At 42.7% G+C, this 22,532-nt stretch overlaps 1 protein-coding gene across 1 annotated transcript; it reads left to right on the top strand.

Moving 5' to 3' along the window:
• The first annotated feature begins 3,307 nt into the window (after positions 1–3,307).
• RP2 (RP2 activator of ARL3 GTPase) lies at positions 3,308–19,478 on the top strand. The gene is made up of 5 exons (XM_065677592.1): positions 3,308–3,580; positions 12,320–12,985; positions 14,647–14,761; positions 15,929–16,014; positions 19,235–19,478. Exons 1-5 carry the CDS (start codon positions 3,437–3,439, stop codon positions 19,316–19,318), a joined length of 1,095 nt encoding a protein of 364 aa, XP_065533664.1. The 5' UTR covers positions 3,308–3,436; the 3' UTR covers positions 19,319–19,478.
• The last annotated feature ends 3,054 nt before the right edge of the window (positions 19,479–22,532 follow it).

The raw sequence follows: 22,532 nt of genomic DNA, 5'->3' as shown, positions 1-22,532 counted from the left end.
AGTGGTTATTTTTCTCCTTCTTAGTAGCTAGTGCAGTGCTGTGTTTTGATTTTTTGGCCTGGGAACAGTGCTGATAACGCTGATGTTTTCAGTTGCTGCTCAAATGTTTGGTCTGGCCAAGGACTTTGTGAGCCTCATGCTCTGCCAGGGAGGAGGGGAGGCCGGGAGGAAGCAGAGACAGGACACCTGACCCAAACTAGCCAGAGGTATTCCATACCACAGCACACCACGCCCAGGATGTAATGGAGAGTTACCTGGAAGGGCTAGGGGACTGCAGGGTTGGACGAGGTATTGGTCGGTGCTCGGCTGAGGGGAGTGGGGCGAGTTATTGGTCGGCTGGTGCTGAGGTGTTGTATTCTTTCCTCTTGTTATTTCCTTTATCATTATTATTATTGGTGGTAGCAGCAGTGATTTGTGTTATACCTTAGTTACTAAACTGTTCTTATCTCAACCCGTGGGAGTTGCATTCTTTGCAATTCTCCTCTCTGTCCCTCCAGGAGCAGGGGGAGGGCAAGAAGCGGGGGGAGTGAGTGAACGAGGTTTGTGGTTGGGTTTAAACCACGACACAGACAGATAAATTCTACAGTCTGTTCTGATCAGCTGTAGCCATATAAATATCCTGTATTTTTATTGGACTGATTGTTTTGCAAGACAAGTATATTGGTCATGGCAGCATGGAAAAATCCCAGCTCAGAATTTTACATTTGTCTTGCATCTGGTCACTAGAAATGTACAAATTACTTTATTTTCTTGCATTGAAATACCTTTGTGATGCACTACTGACATCAATTATGAGGTATTTCCATTGTAGAGCTGGCTGCATCTCAGTAGGGGAAGAAGTCCTTTTACAAACATGGACTATGAAGTCTCCTGTTACTACAGAAAATCCATTAGTGTGAGGTAATAATGTTCTGGTAGTTTTATGGTTTGCATAGATTAAATAACTCATATGTTAGCTTTTGACAATAACATATCAAATGTTATTTTTATTCCTTCTACCAACAAATACTATATATTTTTGATGTACAGAAAAAGAGCCTGGTTGCCAAAAGACTGCATATATTAGATTAGCAATGTTGCTAATCTAATGTAATAAATAATTGTATAGATCATACAGTGATCTGGAAGGACTGTTAGATTTAAAGTGCAAGAGCTAGAAGAGATGAGGGTGTGTCAGACTCCCTGCAGCTGTAAACTATCTCCAACTGGCCTAACTGGACACTCCACGGAAAAAGCTGGTGCACAGAGGACTCAGTGAAAGACTAGGATCCAGCCAGCCAATGCCCGAGAAACCCAGATGAGTGGCTCATAGGGTAAATCCACCTGGTAGCTGAGATGTAAAGCTGTACTTTGTGTTGTCAGTGGTAGTGCTGGCTGAGCTGTTGTCTTGAACTATAGCATCAAAATCTCAGAGCAAAACCTGCCCAGGCATAAAGTTTCACAGTGCAGCTGATGCTGCAAATGGTGTCAGCCACCCCCTTCCTTAGCAACTGTTTCTGGCCAATTGGTCTTGCTTCCTTCCTCCTTTCTGCTGTCCCCAGGGCAAGCCTTACAGCCTGCTCAACCAGCAAGGCACTTCTCTACTTCTTTTCTGGGGCTTCTCCTCTCTTCTTCCTCTTCTGCTTCTACAGCAAGAGTGTCATCCTTTCTCTTATGCAAAAGGCCTCCAAAGTCTTGTAAGTGGCTATGTACTGGGTGTAGGTGGCTATGTGCTGGGGGCTGCAGGTGTGGCCTCTGTGAGGAGAGGCCAGGGGTTGCCCCACTGGACACAGCCACTTCCAGATAGCTCCAACAGACCCATCACAGGGCACAGCTGAGCCCCTCAGTGACACCAGTGGCACTCTCTACCAAAACATGCTTAAGAAAGGGCAAAACCACTACATAACAGTGTGAGAGAGAGGAGTGAGGGGTGAAAGTGAGCAACAACAGTGTGAACACCAAGGTCAGAGAAGAAATGGAGGGTGGAGGTGCTGGAGCAAGGGCTTCCCTGCAGCCATGGAGAGGACAACAGTGGAGCATATATACACACTGCAGCCCATACAGAACCCCATGATGGAACAGGTGGATATTTTCTGATGGAATAGTAGCCTGTGGAGAGCCCATGCTGGAGTGCTTCTTGAGGGACTGTGGCCCATGGAAGGACCCATGCTGGAGCAAAGTGTGAGGAGGAAGGAGCAGCAAAGAGAAGCAGGGACAGACTGAGAGCAGTCCCCATTCCCCAACTTCTCTGCACTGCTTGAGGCATGGAGTTGGAAATGCACGGGTGAAGTTGACCCAGGTAAAGTGTTGTTTTCATTTAGGCTTTGTTTCTCACCACCAAACTATTTTGAATTGGCGACCAATTAATTTTCCCCAAGGCAATTCTGTTTTGCCTGTGTCAGTACATGGTAAATGATCTCCCTGTCTTTATTTCAGCCCACAAGCTGTTTCACCTTTTTTCCCCTGGTCCTGTTGAGGGGGCCAGTGACAGAATAGATGGGTGGGCAGCTGGCCAAGGTCAACCCACTACGGGGTAACAGCCTCAGAGGCAGTGTTGAAGTCTTTCCCCTCTACCCCAGGAGTCAAATCTGTAAAATCTTAGGGAAAATGTCTTTGAATGGTTGGACGGTCTGATAAAAACTGTGATTTTTTTTTATTATTATTTTTATTATTTATTTATTTTTATTTTTTTGGGGGGGGAGGAGTAACCCCAAACAACAACCCACAACCCACAGAGAAGGCCCAGTTACTTGCAAAGAAAGGCGCAGAGCTGTAGGACACTGCAGGTTCTCATGCTGCCACTTGCTGCTGGTGCTCCGAGACACTCACAGGAAGCCAGGGAAGCTGAACCTTCTGGTGCAGTCCCCTCGGAAGCATGAGCAAGGCAGCTATAACCCCGTGTAACACATCCAGAGGGTGAGGCACCCGCCAGCAGAAGATGACTTGATGGGGTGGTTGGTTTGTATTTACATGCCGCACCTGACATTTCGCTTCTGGTCGGATCTGTAAGATCCCTTCCAACCCAAACCGTTCTACGGTTCTGTGACGTCCACAGGGGAACCCGCGCACGGCCTCAGCTGGGACACGGGCTCCCAGGCTCAGCCGTTTCACGCCGTTAGGGCCGGGGCAGCCCGGGGCCGCTCCCGCGGGACGGGTGTGGGGACACCCGCACGGCTGCGGGAGAGGGGACGCGCAGCCGCTGAAGACCCCCGTTTCCGGCGAGCCCCTCAGCGCGGGGCTGCCTCTCCGCTGCCAGACACGGCCGCGGCCCGCCCGGTGACGCTTGGGGCAGGGCGGGACGAGCCGGGCAAGGGGATGGAAGTGCTGCGGTCGCTACGGGAGACGGCGAGAAACCGGAAGCGAGCGGGGCGGGGCGGTGAGGAGCTGCGCTGGCGCGGGCGCCCGCAGCCTCTCCCAGCAGGCCGGCCGGCCGGGTGGCGGCGGTGTCCGTGCCGTCATGGGTTGCTGCTTCTCCCGCCGCCGCAAGCCGGCCCAGGACGGGCAGCAGAAGCAGCAGCAAGAGGCGCCGGGGGGAGCCGGCCAAGACGAGGCGGCTGGAGCGGAAAAGGCGCCGCAGTACAGCTGGGACCAGCGAGCCAAGGTATCGCCCCGGCTCTTGTCCCTGCGCTGGGCGGGGGTATCGGCTGCCGGTTGTCGGGCAGCGCCTCGCTCCGTTCTGCCGGCGGGGGTAGGCGAGGTGTGGGGCTGGAGCCGTGGCGAGGCCCCGGCGCCGGGCGGTGACCGCTGGACACCGGGCGGGAAGGGGGCTGGTTAGGGAGTTCACCTCCCCCGGTACCGCTGTTACGGCTCGGTGCGAGCAGTTAAGTGCGTTTGTTAAGCAACTGAGAAGTGTTTAGCCTAAGGATTTTACCTCCGGTTGCGCAAGCGGAGAGGGCGGTGCGCTGGCTCCTGTGGCTCGCTTGTGCGAGCGGCGGTCCCGGTCCGGCTGAGCTGACCGCGGCGGTCCCGGCGGCTGCTGCCCCGGGGTGGGACACGCTCCATGGTGGTGGCCGTCAGCTGGAGCTGGGACAGGCGCTGCGGGTGTGGGCCTGTGTCTGTCGGGCAGTACCGCTCTTTGCCTGCCTGAGGTGAAGTCCCCGCTCCTGGTGCTGCAGTGGAGGTATAGAACTTGTGCCCTGGTTGTCAGCGATGGTTATTCTTCCTGCTTGGGTTGTTGGGATCTTTTTGTTTAGGTTGTGATTTTTGGGGTATTTTTAGTGTGTGTGTGTTTTTGAAAGCGATTGGAACTAGAATTACCCTATCAGTCCGTGAAGTGACAGACGAAGACAAATCCATCCCCGTGCTGTTTCCTGACCTGTTGAAGGCAGCAGGAAGATTCAAGCAGGAAAGCACTGAAGTGCTGGATTAAATGTGTTTCTTACCACCCCCATTTCAAGTTTCACTTCCTCGTATGACATTATAGCACTGCTAGGTCTCCCCTCCTCCCCATCTGCCTTTGGGGTGGCAGGAAGGGGAAAACAGCTGTAAACTCAATTGATGTGGTTTTAACAAACAAAATCCTCAAACCTTTAGGCCTCATTTTGCAAGTATGGAAAAGAAAATGTGTTAATTTATTTGAATGCTTAGCTTGTTTGGGTTTTTAAACATGGCTCTAGGGTGTCCCTTAAGTCTTCCAAGTAGATTAAGACAAACTGAGGTTGAGAGAGCTAGAGAGCATGCACGTGACCCTGGGGAATTGGTTCCTTGAGGATAAAGATGGTTGATCTGTGTTGGGCTTGTTGCTTTGACTTGCTAGTGGGTATCCGCAGTGCAGCGCTGGATAGAGGAGCATGGCAACCTGTTGCTTCTATGGAGGCTTCTCACAAGGAGAGGGCTGTATTGAAACCCTGCCTTAGAGCAGCAGCAGAAATTTTAGTCCTGTGCAGAAGTAATATACTAAATGAGCGTTTGAAATATTTATTTTTTTATTTACTTATTTTAGAGCAAATTCGTCAGCTAAAGCTTGTCAGATACGAGACTTTCAACCCAATCTGCTTATATGGTGCTAACTTCTGAAACTAGGATATGGAAAGTCAGGACACAGAAACGCTTGATTTAGAGAACAGCCAGCCTTGTTGCTAAGGAGATGACCATTGTTAATGTGCTAGAAGTAGGCTCAAGCTAACAGACAAAGCTATTGAAGCACCAATAATACATTTCTGAGGAGGGGTGGAAAGCAAATCATGTAATATACTGCATGTACAACAACTTCTTTTTCTGTAAAAGATTTAGAAACCAGAAGAATCTGTGAGGCTGGACTGTGCTACTGAGCTGGGGAAGCTGACAAATTAGCTGCTTGATTTTAGTACTATACAGTTTAACAATGGCTGTTTTAAACGCATTTTCTTTTGTTCTTTTCAGCTTTGTCTTGCATTGGGCTTTGGAGCATATGCTTAGTACATTAAACCAGGAAAGCAGTTCTGATACACTTGGTCTTAGGTAAAGGAATGCTGAGCACTTAGTATGCTAAACATGTTGATCCCAGTTTGTATTAAGTGATACTATGTCAGTGTTAATATGGTAGCTTTAAGTATTGTCTCTGATACTTTTAATAATGTATTGATGCACCATTAGGGTTGGGAGTGGGTTTCTCATTTTAGGCTCTCCTACCCAGTGATGCAGTTCTGCTTATATAGTGCAGTCCTTCAAACGGGTCTGCCAACTGCCTGCTGTTTTTCTAAGCTGCCCTCTGTACATTCTTACTGGTGGGTAAATCTTGCTACTCAGACATTCCAGCCGTCTTCCTGCAAATTAGTGACCTGCTGACACTCGCTGTAGTGAGACTGCTAGTTGACAGCTGTGCTGTAGAAAGCTCTGAACTTGAGTAGTTCCTCCAGTGAAACTATTTCTTCTGCTTCTGAAGTAGCTTTGCTACTGTAGTCTATTTTAATTATGTTCTGATGGCAAAAGGTTAGTAGTATTGGTACTGTTTGCTAGAGTAGACCTAGCCAAAGAGTAGTATGATGATACCCTAGTCATATTATGTATAATGTAATATACAGTCATATGTATGTATATATGACCATGTACCCATATATAGTCAGTCTTCAGAGAATGTTGCAACTTAGTGCTTAAGGGCACCAAACCCATGCAAGTATGACAAGAGATTGTCCAGAAGAACCTTGACACATAACTCCGTATAATAGTCCCAAAAATGGACCGTGTGGTAGAAAACTTTAAATACAAAATATTATAAAGTGCTGATAGTTGAATTGAAATAAAGGCAAGTATATGAATTTGAATGGCCTTTTCAGATTACTACATGACCTCATTTAAGTGAGGGCAGAAGCCTGTGTTTTCAAAGTATACAAAAATTAATCGAGTTTAGGTTGCGGTGCAAGTCTGTTGGGATCTCTGTAATGCTTGCTGACCCTTGGGTTCAGAGAACTGAGTAAAGATTACTTGTGGTGCAGTGGAAGAATCAAAGGGTCAGACTATCTCAAACAGAAGGGAAAAGGATGAATGTTCAGTTTCTCTGGGAGTTTTGGTCCAGGAGACTATGTACAGCACAGTTATTAGAGTTTGTTATTATTGCATTGCATTCTGGGGACTTGTTACGTGTTGATGTCATTAGGCTGTTGTGAGTCTCCTTGTGACCAAGTGTGAGAGAGGAACTTGGTGGTGCTCAGCCCGCCTCAGCCTTCAGCTAGGTTTCCACCTGGAATGTAAGATTTTACTTCTGTTGCTGGACTTCCTTTTCTCTTCCTACCTGATTACCTTCTGTGTGACAAATGTTGTTTACATGTGTGACCAGAGTGATGACTACAGCAGTAACTGAATACGGGTACATGGAGATGGGAACTGGGGGTTCATGTCTTGTTATGGGCAGATGTCCTAACCCTAAAAAGCTTCGTGTTTTTTTTTGCTGTTGCCTCATGTTCAAAGAAATAGGATTAAGATTGCAATGGCATTTAAAGCTTAGAGGGACTTTCCTTCCCAGATGGCTTTTCCTTTCAGAAGGATCAAGTAGGGTTTTGGTTTTTGTCAGTTGACTTGCAACTTGACTGCTGTAGTTGATGGGAAACACACAGCTATCATTGCTGCTTGTGATGGCTGTATTTAAGCAGTTTTAAAACCTCAGAGATTAAACTTTCTATATAAACCATGGTCTTTTGTTAATAACCATATACTTGAGGACTGTGCTAAAATGATCTGAGCTGATGTGGGCATTGTGAACTACCCAGATCTTGTTTAGGTAGCTGCTTTATATCTTGTTTTGGAATATAAATAAAACCACTTTTTTCCCTGTAACTAAACAAATATTTTGTCCTTAAGTCCAAAGCAACTCCCTTATGCTTCACAGTGCACCAGAACTGCTGCTGTGTTTCTCAAAACATAGACTACCAACTGAGAAAAGGTCAGCAGGTTCATATTAAACAGTATTTTCCATGAAGTCAGATATAGGCATGTGGTAGCTTCATTTCTTCTTCCTCTTCTATTTGCTGTATTTGGCAATGGTTTGCTGCTCAGGAAAGTATGAGTATGACCAGTTTAGGCTATTACAGGTACTCTGGAAGAGAGGGAAGATTACAAAGAGTAGAATGAAATGTGCATTCAGACTATTGTATTGGCCACATTTGAAGTCAGGGTGTGCAGGAGATGCTTGAAGATTAAAATCTGTGCGCTCGTGGCTGGAACTTGCACATGCTGTCCCTCATTGCACCCTTTCTTGTTGCATAAGAACCTAGAAATCTGCCAGAGATGAGTAACTTCAACAGTCTCCAGAGTATGTTGCAACTCGGTGCTTAAGCGCAGCAAACCCATGCGAGTATTGCACGAGATCATCCAGAGGGACCTTGACGCACTTGAGAGGTGGGCTAATGCTGGCCTTATGAAGTTGAATCAAGCCAAGTGCAAGGTCCTACACCTGGGTTGGGGTAATCCCAGGCGCAGCTGCGGGTTGGGTGGAGAAGATATTAAGAGCAGCCCTGTGGAGAAAGACTTGGGGGTGTTGGTCAATGAGAAGCTTAACATGAGCTGGCTTCACTGTGCATTCACAGCCCAGAAAGCCAACCGTATCCTGGGCCGCATCAGAAGGAGCGTGACCAACAGGTAAAAGGAGGTGATCCTGCCCCTCTACTCTGCTCTCGTGAGACCTCACTTGGAGTGTTGTGTGCAGTTCTGGTGTCCTCAACATAAAAAGGACATGGAACTGTTGGAACAAGTCCAGAGGAGGGCCACGAGGATGATCAGGGGACTGGAGCACCTCCCGTATGAAGACAGGCTGAGGAAGTTGGGGCTGTTCAGCCTGGAGAAGAGAAGGCTGCGTGGAGACCTCATAGCAGCCTTCCAGTATCTGAAGGGGGCCTACAAGGATGCTGGCAAGTGACTCTTCATCAGGGACTGTAGTGATAGGACACAGGGCAATTGGTTCAAACTTAAGCAGGGGAGATTTAGGTTAGATGTAAAGAAGTTCTTTACTGTGAGTGTGGTGAGGCACTGGAACAGGTTATCCAAAGAAGTGGTAAATGCTCCATCCCTGGCAGTGTTCAAGGCAGGGTTGGACAGAGCCTTGGGCAACATGGTCTATTGTGAGGCATCCCTGCCCATGTGTGTTCCTGTATGTTGGGGGAGACAGGTTGACTTGCTTCTGTCAAAACAGTACAGGAACAGTTACTTCTCTTCAGAAGGAGAAGTTCAGAGGTACCAGAACTTACAGATTTTTTTAAATTTGGCACTTAAGCATGTCCTTCTAAACTGCTCTGCGCTAAAACGCCTCTGAAGCAGCAGTAGCTTCTCCTACACAGTGGCCTTTATAGAGATGTGTGAAACTTCCCATCCACCTTGCAATCTTATTTAGGCCTAGGCGAAAAACACTGGTTAGTCAGCTAACCACAGCTTACAGGCAGTTTCAGGTGAGAGCACTTGAGAGAATAGTAGTTGAGCTTAATGGTAAGAAAAATAAATCAGCTTATTCTCAGAATCAGGAGCTCAGTTTTATTTTGCTGATGTGGGCTGGGTCCTGCCCTGACACAGCTCTTACATCTCAGTTTGTTCACCATGCTAAGGAGTTTGCTGACTACAGGGGAATGATCACTTCCCTCGTCCTGCTGGCTATGCTATTTCCAATGCAAGCCAGGATGCTGTTTGCCTTTTTGGTTCATGCTCACCATCTCTGAAGTCTGCACTATCACCAGCAGGTTAGTATTAAATCACTGTGTCCATCTTCCTTCCCCTGACAGTCAGCACTAACTGCTTCTTAAGCTCTGTCTTTGCAACGTAGCAAAAAAGCATTCTAGAAAGACCAACACCAGCAGAAGAAAGTAACCTCTGCAGCCTCATATAACCACAGTCAGGGCTACCTAGATTTCTCTGTCTGTTCATCTGGGCAACTAATGCTGTAAAATCGTAAGCATGTGTCAGGTCAGCAAAAATCTACTGTTTGATAACTCATCTATTTATCCTTTGCATTTGGATAAAGCTTCAAAGAACTTTGTCCAAATCTACCCATCCCACCCACACAGTTGCTTTACTCTCCATCCCTCAATACATTCCTATGTCTTTTCCTCAGGCTGGTGTAAGTCCAAATCATGACAGTATTTATAGAGGCAACTTTCAATGATTTCAGCTGAATTTAAAGAGTTTTTAGAGTAGATATGAGTCATGCAGTAATAGATATGGGCATAGTTTAAGAGTTGAAACCTTCTAACTGAAGTGCTATGTGCAGGTTCAAGGATTACTCCATAGAGGGACCTAAACTAATCAGATATGATGACGAAAAAAATAATCCCTGCTTGCACAATATTCCTCCCCCTTGACAGAGGTATTCAAGTCTATCTTGGTTATCAGCAATGACACTAGTGCTAAATTTGTTATTAAGGGCTGAAGGACAAATTGTAAGGAGCAGGGATTTTAAACAACAAAGAAGGGAGAGAAGTGATGACAAACAAAAATTTGTCATGTTTGCTTTGAACTCTAGGAAGCTCTGCTGCAACAAGTGCAAGGTGTATTAAGCAGCTTTTCTTCCTGTAAACGCTTGTCCTGCAAGAAGGTCAGAGGCCAGACATGAAGGCTGTAGATAACATACATCATTTCAACCACCATTATGCAGTTTACTGGCACTAAGACTAGAGAGCTCGCATTTGGAAGATGACTCAGAAGTACTAGACCTTCACAGTTTTTAAGTGGCAACTGTACTTAGAATAGCCGAGGATCCCAACAGCTTCTTGAACTCTTTCTGGTATGGCTTCCTGTCTTAACATGACTTTTTCACTGGGTCCATCAGAAAAAGAGTTTCAGTAAGCAATGATATGCTGCCACAAATCTGAGAAGTTACTGCTGTGCTTGATGGATTATGGTTCTCCCCTAGTCATCTCAGTCTAGCTAGCTGAGCAAACAAGAGTTTGCAGGGTCTTTCTAAACCACTTACAGAAAGGTCTTCTCTTTTAAATATCGTTCTCAAAAAGGTAATTCCCTGTCTGTTTAAATCACAACAGACGGCAGTTCAGCTCTGGACTTCTATACAGCTGATGACATCCAAGAGTCATCTGCTGACCCAGTGACATTAAAAGCTTCAGCTATAGGATAGGCACACAGACTTAAGAGGCTTTATGTGCTATTTTTGTCAGCAGGGGAATTAACAGAAAGAAAACAAGCAAGAAAAGTGCATTCCCAGGCCTAGACACTTCTGCATGTTCATACTTCATAGAATCACAGAATGGTTTGCGTTGGAAAGGACCTCAAAGCTCATCTAATTCCTAACCCCCTGCCATGGGCAAGAACACTTTCCACTAGACCAGGTTGTTCAAAGCCCCATCCAACCTGGCCTTGAACACTGCCAGGGATGGGACAAAACTAATGCAAATATCTTATATATGGATCAAATGTAAAACATTTCATGAGACTTAAGACCTTAGAGGGTTTGAATCCTGCTACATGGCTATCCTACTATCTGTACTGTGTGGCTGTCTCCATGATGCATACCTTACCATTTGAGCCTCCCAATTTTGCTTGAAATTCTTCCAACTAACTTTCCTGGATGTGTTTGAGTGGTATTAAATATGGTGGAGGGGAGATTTCCCGGAAGCCATGTTCATTGTATCAATTTGCATTTTATATAGAAGATTCATCAGCTGCAAACTTACTTTCCTGTCCAGAGGCCAGATACGTTGCGTTGTATATAAAGGAGGACATTTTGTAAGTTGGTGGAGCTGGTGTCTTAGCTTCCATTAGCTGTTCTGGACTAAACTACTCAGGCTGAGGTGGTTTAGTGGATGTCTGGCACTAGCGCATTCTGGTTTATGCCTTTTTTAGGTCTTGAAATCTCATGCAAATGTTTGAAATGCTGGGGAGGAGGAGTTTTTTACAAATTAGGCTATACAGAAACTTTTGTAATACATTAACACTGATTATCGTGCAGCAAAATTTAGGGCCCTCAGGCAGAAAATCAAAAGCAGGTTTGTGAATTGGTTTTGTGTTCAATTAGTTCAGGTACTAGTATACTTCTAAATGCTATTTTAATAAGCTTTCACAAGAGGGCAGAGTAGAATTTGCTCTGAGAATTACAGTTGTCTTGAGATTTAGGTCTATCTAGAAATGAACTAGCTCAGATTCCTTTGGTGTTACGACAGCACGGGTTGTATTATTCATGCTGTCCACCTGTATTGCAGACCATCCTGGGCACCATGTGGCTCTTCAGTCCCTGCTCCCCCGCAGAGAAAGCCACAGCCTTTCTCAAGTGTCTCTCCTTGGCAGTGGGATGCTGGAGCATGGAGATGTCAATAAACGTGCCCCTGCACCACCACTGCCAATATTTGCCTGTTGGTTGTAGCTAAAACAATCACGTAGCTGTTGTTAGCCCAGGAATCTTGTAGTTGTTAGCACAAGATAATGCTGTGGCACAGGTAAGTGAGGTCTTTGTAGTTTGCAAGCATAATAAAGAAGGTACTGCTTTAAAGCAGCAGGGTTTCCTTGCAGCATCTTGAGATGTGGTAAAATATGACTGAGAAAGCTACTTGTATCTGTATGAATCTGCAAGTTTGTTTGCCATTTCATTTATTACAGTTATTATCTTAATGCCCACCTTGAGACAGTTTAGAGGCCACAGAGAAAACTAGCTGCCCCTGCCTTCTTTCTGTATTAGAGGACAAACTGAGTTAGTTGGGTTTCTTCCTGGAGCATCTCAGACATATAGTTTCAATTCTTTGTTGTGCATTCCAGTAGTTCAGATAAAAGATCTGCTTCTAATCTTTCATCACTCTTCAAAGAGTTTTCTGGCAGGTTATCCTGTACAATTCAGTGCTACCTCAGTTAATACAAGTGAATTCACATTTAGCATTATAATATTCTCTGTATGGGGAAGCTTTCATATATTGGTTTTTTTTTTTTCTTCCTTCTTCAGATTGACCCCAAAGATTACACATTTTCTGGACTTAAGGATGAAACTGTGGGCCGGCTGCCTGGAAAAGTAGCAGGGCAACAATTCATCATTCAGGATTGTGAGAACTGTAAGATCTACATATTTGACAATTCTGCTACAATCACTATTGATGACTGTGTAAACTGCCAAATCTTTTTAGGACCAATAAAGGGCAGTGTGTTTTTCCGTGACTGCAAAGATTGTAAATGTATAGTGGCCTGTCAACAGTTTCGCACTCGGGACTGCAGAAAGCTGGAGGTATTCTTGTGCTGTGCCACCCAGCCCATTATTGAGTCCTCCACTGGTATGAAATTTGGATGTTTCCAGTACTATTATCCTGAGCTGGCTTTACAATTTAAAGATGCTGGACTGAGTATCTTCAATAACACATGGAGCAACATCCATGACTTTACCCCTGTGTCAGGAGAAAATAACTGGGGCCTTTTGCCTGAGAATGCTGTAGTCCAAGATTATGTTCCTCTGCCCAGCTCTGAGGAGCTGAAAGCTGTCAGAATTTCTACTGATGCTACAAGGAGCATAATACCAGTAACTCGAGGGCAGAGACAGAAGAACAGCGATGAATCGTGTTTGGCTGTGTTTTTCGCTGGTGACTACACAACTGCAAATGCCAGGAAGTTAATTGATGAGGTGAGCAACCTTTGTCTTCATTCAGCTGTTTGAATTTCTAACTGAACTTGCCTCTAGACAGCCTCTGGTGCTCCCTGAAAGGAGAACATGGAGGCCCTGCTTGTCTACTAACCATACTGATCAACTGCACTGTTTAAAACCTTAAAACAAGGTAAGAGACTGGATCTGATTTGTTGTTTTACATCTGACATTCTGCGACTAGCACGTCTATCCTGTAATAGTTCCAGTGTACTTTTCTGTAACTGCACACACCAAAGCTATGTTCTGAAGAAAATGCTTAGTTGATTTGATGAACTTGGCCAAGCGTAGTGAGTGATAGGCAATGCCTGTGAAAGGCAAAGAGCCAATTAACTTGTTAGCTTGTTGCCCTGCAAGTCACAGCTAACAAAACAGCCTGGCCTGTAAGTTTCACCAGTACTAACAGGGACTTAAAAAAAACCCCAACATGTTAAATTGTATTCCCCCTGCCACCCAGTACTGGAATTTTTCTGTGGAAGAGGCAGTGAGTGTTTGTCACAGCTATCAGCTGTCTTCCATTACTCAAATAGCTGGTGCTGTCTCTTCCTTTTTTTTCCCTTTGAGGCAGCAGCTCCAAGCTTGGCAGGATTTGGGGCTTTCCTGGGGCTAAAATCCGGGACTGGCTGGCTGCTTTTAGCACCCTGGAGTGCCAGGGATGACAGAGCAGAGTCAGTAACCATGAGCTACAGCTTCCGACAGAAGAGGTATCTGCAAAAGCTGCTGATCCCAGTGCTGTATGACCAACAAAACAACTGATGGAGTTCTTTCCCTTGTGTTTTAACTTCAGGGAAAGAAAGCTGTTGGGTGCTTCCATGCTCCTCCTTTCCCCCACTGCTCATTTGGTTTTTTATGGAAGTGAGTTACTAAGGGCTACTTGAGTGAAGGGAGATAATGATACTTATGGGTATCTGGAGAAGGAATAACTGTAGTAAAGAGGATAATACATGTGTTTTGTGTTAGTAGTTCTTTAGAAATTAGAGTTAAGACAACACTAAAAGCCTAGTTAGTGAAATTCTGTGGAAGTCTTGCAGCTCTGTAGGTTAATGGACGCTGTGGAAGTACAAATACAGTTGCTCCTTCTCCACATGCTTTTAGTTTTGTATCAGATTTGAAGTAAAAAGCTACATGTGTTCCAAAGTTTGTAACTATTTTTCCGAAATGGAAAACTGCAGCAGAGGATAGATGAGAGTTTGAGCTAACGCTTGACTGAACTGTTGCAGACTAATGAGAACTAACTGCTCGACTCCAGATGCTGAATGCTTTTAACTTCCATTAGTTTCAACTTGTGAGAGATTGTGAGGCAAAAAAACACACAACCCTGGGCCATCATATAAACCAAAACCATTTGCATTTACTCCTCTAGGTGTACTAGGCCAGAGGAGAAAATCTGGATGAATGGAATGAAAATAAACAAATCTAGAAAAAGCAATGTTTTTTGAAAAAAAAAAAAAAAAAAAAAGAAAAAAACCCACCAAAAAACCAACAACAAAAAAAACCCCACCAAAAACCAAAAAGGGGCCCTTTGCTCTGTGGCTTGATGTGTGTGTGGGGAAAATGGGTCTATTCCTGTGTAATCTGGATATTTGAGCTGAACTCTCTGCCTTAAAAGTATTTTTTAACATGAATTCTTTCTCTGTTAACAGATGATTGGTAAAGGCTTTCAGCTGGTACAGACTAAAGAAGTTTCCATGAAGGCAGAGGATGCTCACAGAGTTTTCCAGCAGTGTGCATCAGAATTCATTCCCCTACTTGAAAAAGGTGAGTTTGTGTTGGTTTGCTTTTCCTTGATACAGGTATCTAGCTGTCACTAGAGAGTTCTGGAGAAGAAAGAGGAATGAAGGACAAATTTGTGTTTCAAGGGTATAGTGTAAAGCCAGTTGAGATGAATTTTGGAAGCCTCAGTGAGGTCCTAAACTAGCCAAAACTCCTGAAGGCATCAGAAATGATTTATTCCACGTGTAATTTGTGGCTCTGCCCCCCCTCTAGTGGTGCAACCGTATAGCTCAGGAGCAGTGGCACAAGCAGATCTGTCGGCGGTGGTCAAAGCTCACCCTTTAGACTATTTCTAACTTCTCACCATTGCTGCTCAATACCCAGATGTTCAGGTTTTCCGTATACCTATTCAAGGAAATAGGTATAGATATGTATAAAGCAGGCAAGTGTTAAATTCCTGGTTTAACTGGTGTACTCTCGGGAGTATTTCAGAAGCCTTTTTATTGATCTGACTGTAATTGTTTTTTTGTCTCTTCCTGCAGAAGTACTGACATCTTGCCATCTGTTATATGCTAAAGCTCAATATACGCTCCCAAACTTAGTAGCAACGTTCAGGTTTTTTCATCTTAACATAAGAGGCCTATGATGCTCATTGCAAGAACAGGCCAAAAGTTATTGTACTTATCAGATGGCAGTCTAGTTTAAAGGCTATTTTGCACCCATGTGGGAAGAAATAATGTGTTCAAAATGAAACCAGAGAAAGGGGATCTGCAAATAGTGGGTGAGAACAAGTCTAAAAATCAGGCAATTTGCTATCTTGGGACTGAGGCAAAAATGCCTGAATGACTCAGTCCTACTCCAGATGTCAGTGAAATGGCTCACTACTTGAGCAGCATAATCTGACTCACTTCCATGATGCCCTGCGCTCCTTAGTGGTTTTGTGCCATTGCTGCTGTTCAAGAAGTAAAACTGGAATTCTGCCAGAATCTCTGCAAAAATGAGCATGGAATTGCAGATATTTTGTTCTCAGATAACACTGTGCTTTGAAGCTATGGTTAAGTGTTTCTAATTCTTTATCTTGCATTATGGCTGCTCAAGCAAAAACCATAAAATACCTCTTGCAAGCTTCACAATTCCCTGTGCATTGAAAAATCTACTGTTTCAATGCCAAGCTTAAAAGTAGTATTGATTCTAGATTAAACCATCTTCTAGGTCCAGTGGTTGCTTTGGAGTTTAATGGAGATGGTGCTGTGGAAGGATGTCAAAGCATTGTAAATGATGTTTTCAGTGGGACCAAGGTAAGCTGTTGTATTGCTTTATTGGCAAAAAATGTCACAGAATGTCTGGTGTACTTCATGGCAAAGCCATAGTGCTGACATACTGCACAGCCTTTTTCGGTTTCTGAATAGTAAAACCTAAATATCCTATTTTTTTGTTGGGTTTTGTGGTTTTTTTTTTTTTGTACTCCAAATTCAAGTTGATTGTCAGAGACAAGAAAAATTGCCCTTGAAAGAGAGTACTAAATCCCCATCATATCAATTGAAGAATAGAAGATTTCCACTTCAAACTGTTATTTCACGTAATAGTGAAAACAAGTTCTATAAATATACTAGGGGAAAGCTCTGCTCCAAGTCTTATGCTGAAGTCTGCTTTGTGATGTTCTAGTCTATTAAATCCTGACAAAGGTAATATGATGGGATTTCATCCTTTTTCAAGGTTTACTTTTGCAGTGTAGGATATTGCAGAACGCCTTCCTTCAATGACACCACACCTCCTCTTTGCTTGCTGTCCCCGTTTTTCTGAATGGCAATGGTTTTGAGAAAGTTTCTGGAAATGATCAGAGCATTCCTGGTAACAAAAAAGTGACAAATCCTTTGCTTTCAAGCAGCTTTTCAAAGAAGACCAGAATGTCTTTGAGACATAATGTCCATACAGCAGCTTCCTGTCTTCTGGTTCCTTTGAAAGAGTTACTAGGAACTAGACAGCCCAGTTTCTGGAAAAGGAGTTATCTTATTATAAGTCATCTCAAATGCAGCTGATGTTTTTGCTTTTTTCATGTTTGATATTGCACCAGCAAAAACCTGATGTGTAGCAGGCCTTGATTTGGCTGTCAGTCTGGAGAATCCTAGAACTACATTCCGGGCAATTCTCCTGACCCAAAAGTTATCACTGCAAGTGCTACCATAAAAAATGGCCTCTCTAAAACAAGAGCTTACAGTGTTCGGTTGGGGTTTTTTTATGTCATGCGGTTAGCGTTGTTTTCTTTCTCCATACAGAACAAAGCTGATACTGGGTAGGTAACTCACTGGTTCTTCTTGATCTTTTTTCTCTACTCAAAGACTGAAGTGATATTGATTACTAGAACAAATAAAATTTCATATTTTCCTCATTGGAAATGACTGGTGTCTGTTTATAACAACACTATGTCCTGACCTGAAAACCAGAAACCTCAGGCTGTGTGCTTCATGCTGTGAAGTAAGCATTGTTCTTGGAGGTGATTGGTAGTGTTTGGGTTTGGTTTCAAGTATGAAATTACTTACTGCATCTGGATTTAAAGCTTCTGTTTACAGCCTGGTTACATACTAAAATCTGCCTCACTTATAAAATATTTGCTGCACTGAATTAAGAAGCAGAACTTCAGTCTTCCTGAGAAGTATGTATCTTTCGATAAAATGTAACTCCAAAGCTTCTGATAAAAACAAGGTTTGTGCATGGATCCCTAGATAATGGAATATTATGAGTATACATTTCTTTAAAAATGCATTCCTTCCTTGGGGCACAATCTAGAAACAATTTAGGGATTAACAAACTTCAGACTTATTGCTACCAGAAGGTTCAGGAATGCTCTGTAAAATGGTTTCACTTCATTCTTGGCTGCCCTTATCATGTTTGAGAGTTGTTGTAGCACTCAGAAAGAATTATAAGTATTCTTGATCAAGAAACAACAACAAAAGTTCTTAGGAAGACATGTATCCTGTAAGATGTTGCAGGAGCTTAATCTGTTTTTAAGCAGGTGGCTATATTTGCATTTGAAAACCACAGTTAAAAATTATTAATTCATCCATTAATAACCTTAATTTCACCAGGTTTTTGTTTCTGAAATAAATCCAACTTTAGGTACTCTAGTAAGGGTAGAAAAGTTCTTCAGCAATAGTACCACCACAGTTTTTTGAGCTGTTTGGTAGAAACAACATGTTGCAAGGAGAACTCTATGCTCTGCGCTGAGGTAGACTTCCTATTTGTGTGGACTGGGAGCGTCTGCACTCTTTACCTCTGACATTCTTTCTACTGTGACTTTTTTGGCATGCTTTCTCATATTGTTCCTCCATCTCATCAGTTATTCATAAAATACTATGCAAAATGTAAATCACAATATCCTGGTATTGAGGGGTGCTGAAACAAGGTATTTAACTGTTGTGACTATGGTACTGATTGCTGTCACACCAAGCAACTGCCAGATAATTAGTAGGCATTTTCAAGTCCTTTCTAATAGAAGTCTACCATGCATTCAAGCAACAGTCTAGGAAACTACTTGCTTTGTGGTGATCTCTTTTTTTTTTTTTTTTTTTGTTAGTTTCATTTAGAAATTTACTGGGCAACAGGATATTCATCTTAACACAATTTCAGTACAAACAAGTTTGAGGAATTGTCATCATTTACAGTCACATGGTATTCTGAGCTGAAGCAGAAAAGTGGTGACTGCTGTAGCAGAGTCATCTGGAATGACCCATTCCTGCAGTCCCAGATCACTTTGGAATAGCTCACTTGGCTGTGCCAACACTAGAGTGCTCAGACAGTGATGATTTTTTCTTGAGGTATAGAAAATATAAGATAGTAAGAACTCCAGTTTTTGACTGAGACTATCGCTTGCATGTACAGATTGAGGAACAGCCACAACACTGTCTGTTACACTGAACTATTTGGGCATTGCCTAAGGCATTTGTAGTTGATATGCTGAAAGCTTTCAAAGATGACTGTCATGGAGCTTGGACTTTCACATGTGTTGATCAATTCTGCAAAAAGCAAACGTAACTGAAGTTATATAAAACCAAGTAATCATCTGATAAAGAAGCAGCCAAGTTTTTGAGGGGAATAGAGGGCAAGGGAGTCTTTTACAAACTCTGACTTTTTGTTAAAGGAAAACTTAATGGTAGTCTAAAGTTTCTGTATGTTTGTTTTCCCCTGCTCTCTCCTAGACAGAGTTTGACTTTACCAAGCAAAATACATCTAAATAGGCACTATCTGAAGCTGTGGCCCCTGAATAATCAAGCCCAAATTTTCTATTTCTCATCATTGGAAGGCTAGGGTTACCGCAGCTAGCATGTCAGTAGGAACAGGTGACGGTAACAGAGTGTGCATGAAGGCTGAGAGGATTTTAACACTCTTCTATCACACAATGGAACCCAGCCTCTCGAGAAATGCAAATATAAAAATAACAGTTACTGGCTCCAAATGAGCAAAGAGTACTTGAACGTGTTCATTAGTGATGTGTAACTATTTCCTTGTTTAATAAAACAGGTTTTTGTATCGGAGAGCAAGGCATCGGCATCTCAAGATGTAGACAATTTCTACAACTTTGCTGACATGCAGATGGGAATGTGAAGTTTAACACAAAGGCGTTCACGTACGGTTTGTCTCAGCACTTGGATGTCACTTGGCTTGAATGTTGCAGTAGTATCTGAGAAGTTTTGTCATTTGGTTTTGTATTTCTTATATATCCTTTTATAAAGCTATTGGTGGTTTTCATACCGCATTACCTGAACTGGAGTAAATGGCATAGCTTCCAATGTGTTTTGTGTTTGAAACTTACATTTCAACTCCAGAGACAATGGAGATTTTCTACTAACTTTTTACAGTGATTTCTAAACTTCTGTTGACACTTGAATACTCCTTATCAACATCTAATGGTAATAACACATTTGAAAATTGCAGTGCTCATACAAATTTGATGCAGTAGTAATTGTTACCTTTAATGCAGACATGTTGTTTAGAAAGTGCATTTATGTGAAACTTGCTGCTCAAAACTCCCACATGCAAATTTGTCTTCACTGGGGGCCAGGGAGGAAGCTGCAGTCATTGACTTTTTCTGAATGCCTAGTCTGAAATGAATTCTCCTTGTAGCATGCTTTCAGAAGCAGTGCATGACTTATAAAATGTACATCTGGCTTATTCTGCTTCAGCATCTTTTTTGAGTAGTTTGCAGCAGTATTTATGCCGAGAGCTATCATAACAGTGCTGTGGTAAGTGAGCACTTGGCAGGCTCTTCTGCTTTGAGATAAATTCTGAGCATGAGTGCTCCACTGAAGATGCTCTAAGGTCCACTCAGGGTCTCTGGTGATACAACTGCCTCTGGTATTCCTAAGCCATGTATGGAATATACACAAGGTTCCCTGGGACTTGGAGCATTAAGTTTCTGGTGCTAGAAGGGCCATATAGCAACCAGGAGTCAGAGAAGGGCTCTGATGGCATTAAAAGAACTCTGTCTTGCTAGACCCCCAGGGGAAGGGTGTTACACTCAGTAGTAGTACTGAAAATTTGGCTGCGAAGTACTACATACAGCTGTAGGGTTTATTCTTGTGTTGATTCTTAAAACAGACCCGAGAAGTGCTACTAGCATTTTGGGAGATACATTTGTTCTGTAAGGATGCTTATTGCTGTGTAGTACATATTAGAATGCAAACCTATATGAATATTAAATACATGGTTGATTTATTTTTGTACATTACATCCTTACTGATTTTTCTACCTGTACTTAAAGCTTATGTCAAGGTTTACAAGCCCTCTGTAATACTTGAACAGTTTGCACGTGCAGACACAGAAAACCAAATTTTTTAATTAAACCAGTAGCTTGCCAGTTTATGTAGCCTTTACAATCCATTGAATGGACTGGGGCTGTGTTGAGGTGCTAAAGCAATAATTTCGTTGTTATGGTCATCTGTCACAAGGGAAGATCTTGTGCATCTTAACTGAAAATGGGTTTTGACTCATCAGTTCATGCTCAAGCTCCAGAAGTGCATGGCTAAAAACGCATCTCTCTAATTTCTTAGAATTAGCACATGAAAGAATGTGTTCTCCTGAAATCCGTGATTGTCATGCCCAGGAGATGTTCTGAGCTGTTGTCTTATTGCTACTAGGCAAATGCTTGCCATTAGTTTAAACTATATATCAAGAGTATGTCAGTGGGACCTCTTGTTCATGTTATCATAGATGAAATAAGGAAGAATATCTCCTGAAGTCGATAAAGCATTGGTGTACTGAAGATAAGAAAGATGCTCACTTCTGGGAGATGCTTTTATTTGACAAAGCAAAATGAAATCAAACAGCCACCAGAATTTGACTGGTAGCAGAAATTACCACTTACTTGCCCTTAGCCAGCCAGGATTAAATTTTCTTTATATGTGTGAGGAGAGGCTGTGAAAATACCTAAAAATCTCAGCTCAGTCTCCAAAGTACTAGCACAACTCAACAAACACTTGCTGGAATTAATCTAGACACATACAGTAAACGTATTTTTTTTTTTGTATGGGCAGAACATTGTGTCATGTACTTCAGAGCTATCATTGTGTAAGTCGTCTAAGCAGTGCATATTGGACCATCTTGGTCTCTAAATTTGTACCTATAATACTTCTAAACTTATATGCTGACACATGGTTATGTGTATGTTCATAGTTTATTTTTTGTATCATCAACCTGCTCTGGAAATAAAATGCCGAATTCATTTTTGTGACTACTTTTGCTGGGGGACAGGATGATTAGTTAAAAATTAATCTAGGCTCGAATCAGTGGAAAAACTTTTTAAATGCTAGGAAAGAGCAGGATATTGCTTTTTTAACTTTTTTTTACCTTGATAGCCTGCTTACCAATCTGAAGACCTTTTAATAAAAAAAACCTAAATAATGAAGGACTTTCTTAATCCAATTATTTATCTTTTGATTTCAGTTTCTTGCTAACAGGTGTTAAGAACACTTCTAGCTTAAGCATCAGGTACTGCATGCATTACAGAATGGTACGTGCTCTATGTAGTCTTTGTATGTTTGTTGTATAGCTTTTTATGTAATTTGTATTGCACTGTGAATGTGATTCATAATAAACATTGTACATCTAAACTCTGGATTCTGGAAGACTTTAAAGTTATAAAATATTGCAAACCATAATTATGTTATATTAAGTATAAAAACTGAAATCTTGTGTTTAAATGGGGACTTTAAACAGATACAGCTAATTGAAAATAAGCGTTAACTCTGCAGTCAGCCATCCCTCAAAAAGGGTGAATTCTTGACAGCAGGGATTTTCCCCCAAAGTCACTGAGGATGTGATTAACTTTACATTGCAGTTTTTCTAATAAAATATGGAAGAAGGGATTCAGAAAGCGAGCTGTAGAGAGTCAAGTAGAGAGATTCCTGGATGGAGACTGTTAAAGTGCTTCTCCCTGATCTGTGTGTGTGCATGGAGTTGTTTCTTTTTGCTTTGTTTTCTAACTTGTAAAAGTCTTGTGCTTCTAACTGTGCTTACCTCTTTGGTAATTGTGTGCATGCGAGTGATGTGCTCACAGCAAAAACAGATTGTGGTGGTTATACTGGTAGAACTATTAATTTAGAATGCAGTTTCTTTGTAAATCCCATTTAGCATCTGAAAACAGGTAAAAAGTCCTGAAAACGGGTAAGCACTAAATACATTCCCAAACTCAGCTTTAAACTGGTCAGAAATGAGAAGCTTCTGTCTAGAGGTGGTCTAGGGCAATTTTATCATAGAACCATTGAATGGTTTGGACTAGAAGGGGCCTTAAGATCATCCAGTTCTACCCCCTTTGTCATGG

The sequence above is a fragment of the Lathamus discolor genome, chromosome 4 (genome assembly GCF_037157495.1).
Source record: "Lathamus discolor isolate bLatDis1 chromosome 4, bLatDis1.hap1, whole genome shotgun sequence".
In the NCBI taxonomy this organism is placed as follows: Eukaryota; Metazoa; Chordata; class Aves; order Psittaciformes; family Psittacidae; genus Lathamus; species Lathamus discolor.
This window is presented reverse-complemented; position numbering and strand designations above follow the sequence as displayed.

Bases quoted from the DNA above. Each gene is read 5' to 3' on its own strand.
- RP2 (XM_065677592.1), top strand. From the start codon at position 3,437: ATGGGTTGCTGCTTCTCCCGCCGCCGCAAGCCGGCCCAGGACGGGCAG. The intron at 14,762-15,928 runs GTGAGTTTGTGT...ACCATCTTCTAG, and splicing joins CATTCCCCTACTTGAAAAAG to GTCCAGTGGTTGCTTTGGAG. The intron at 16,015-19,234 runs GTAAGCTGTTGT...TTAATAAAACAG, and splicing joins ATGTTTTCAGTGGGACCAAG to GTTTTTGTATCGGAGAGCAA.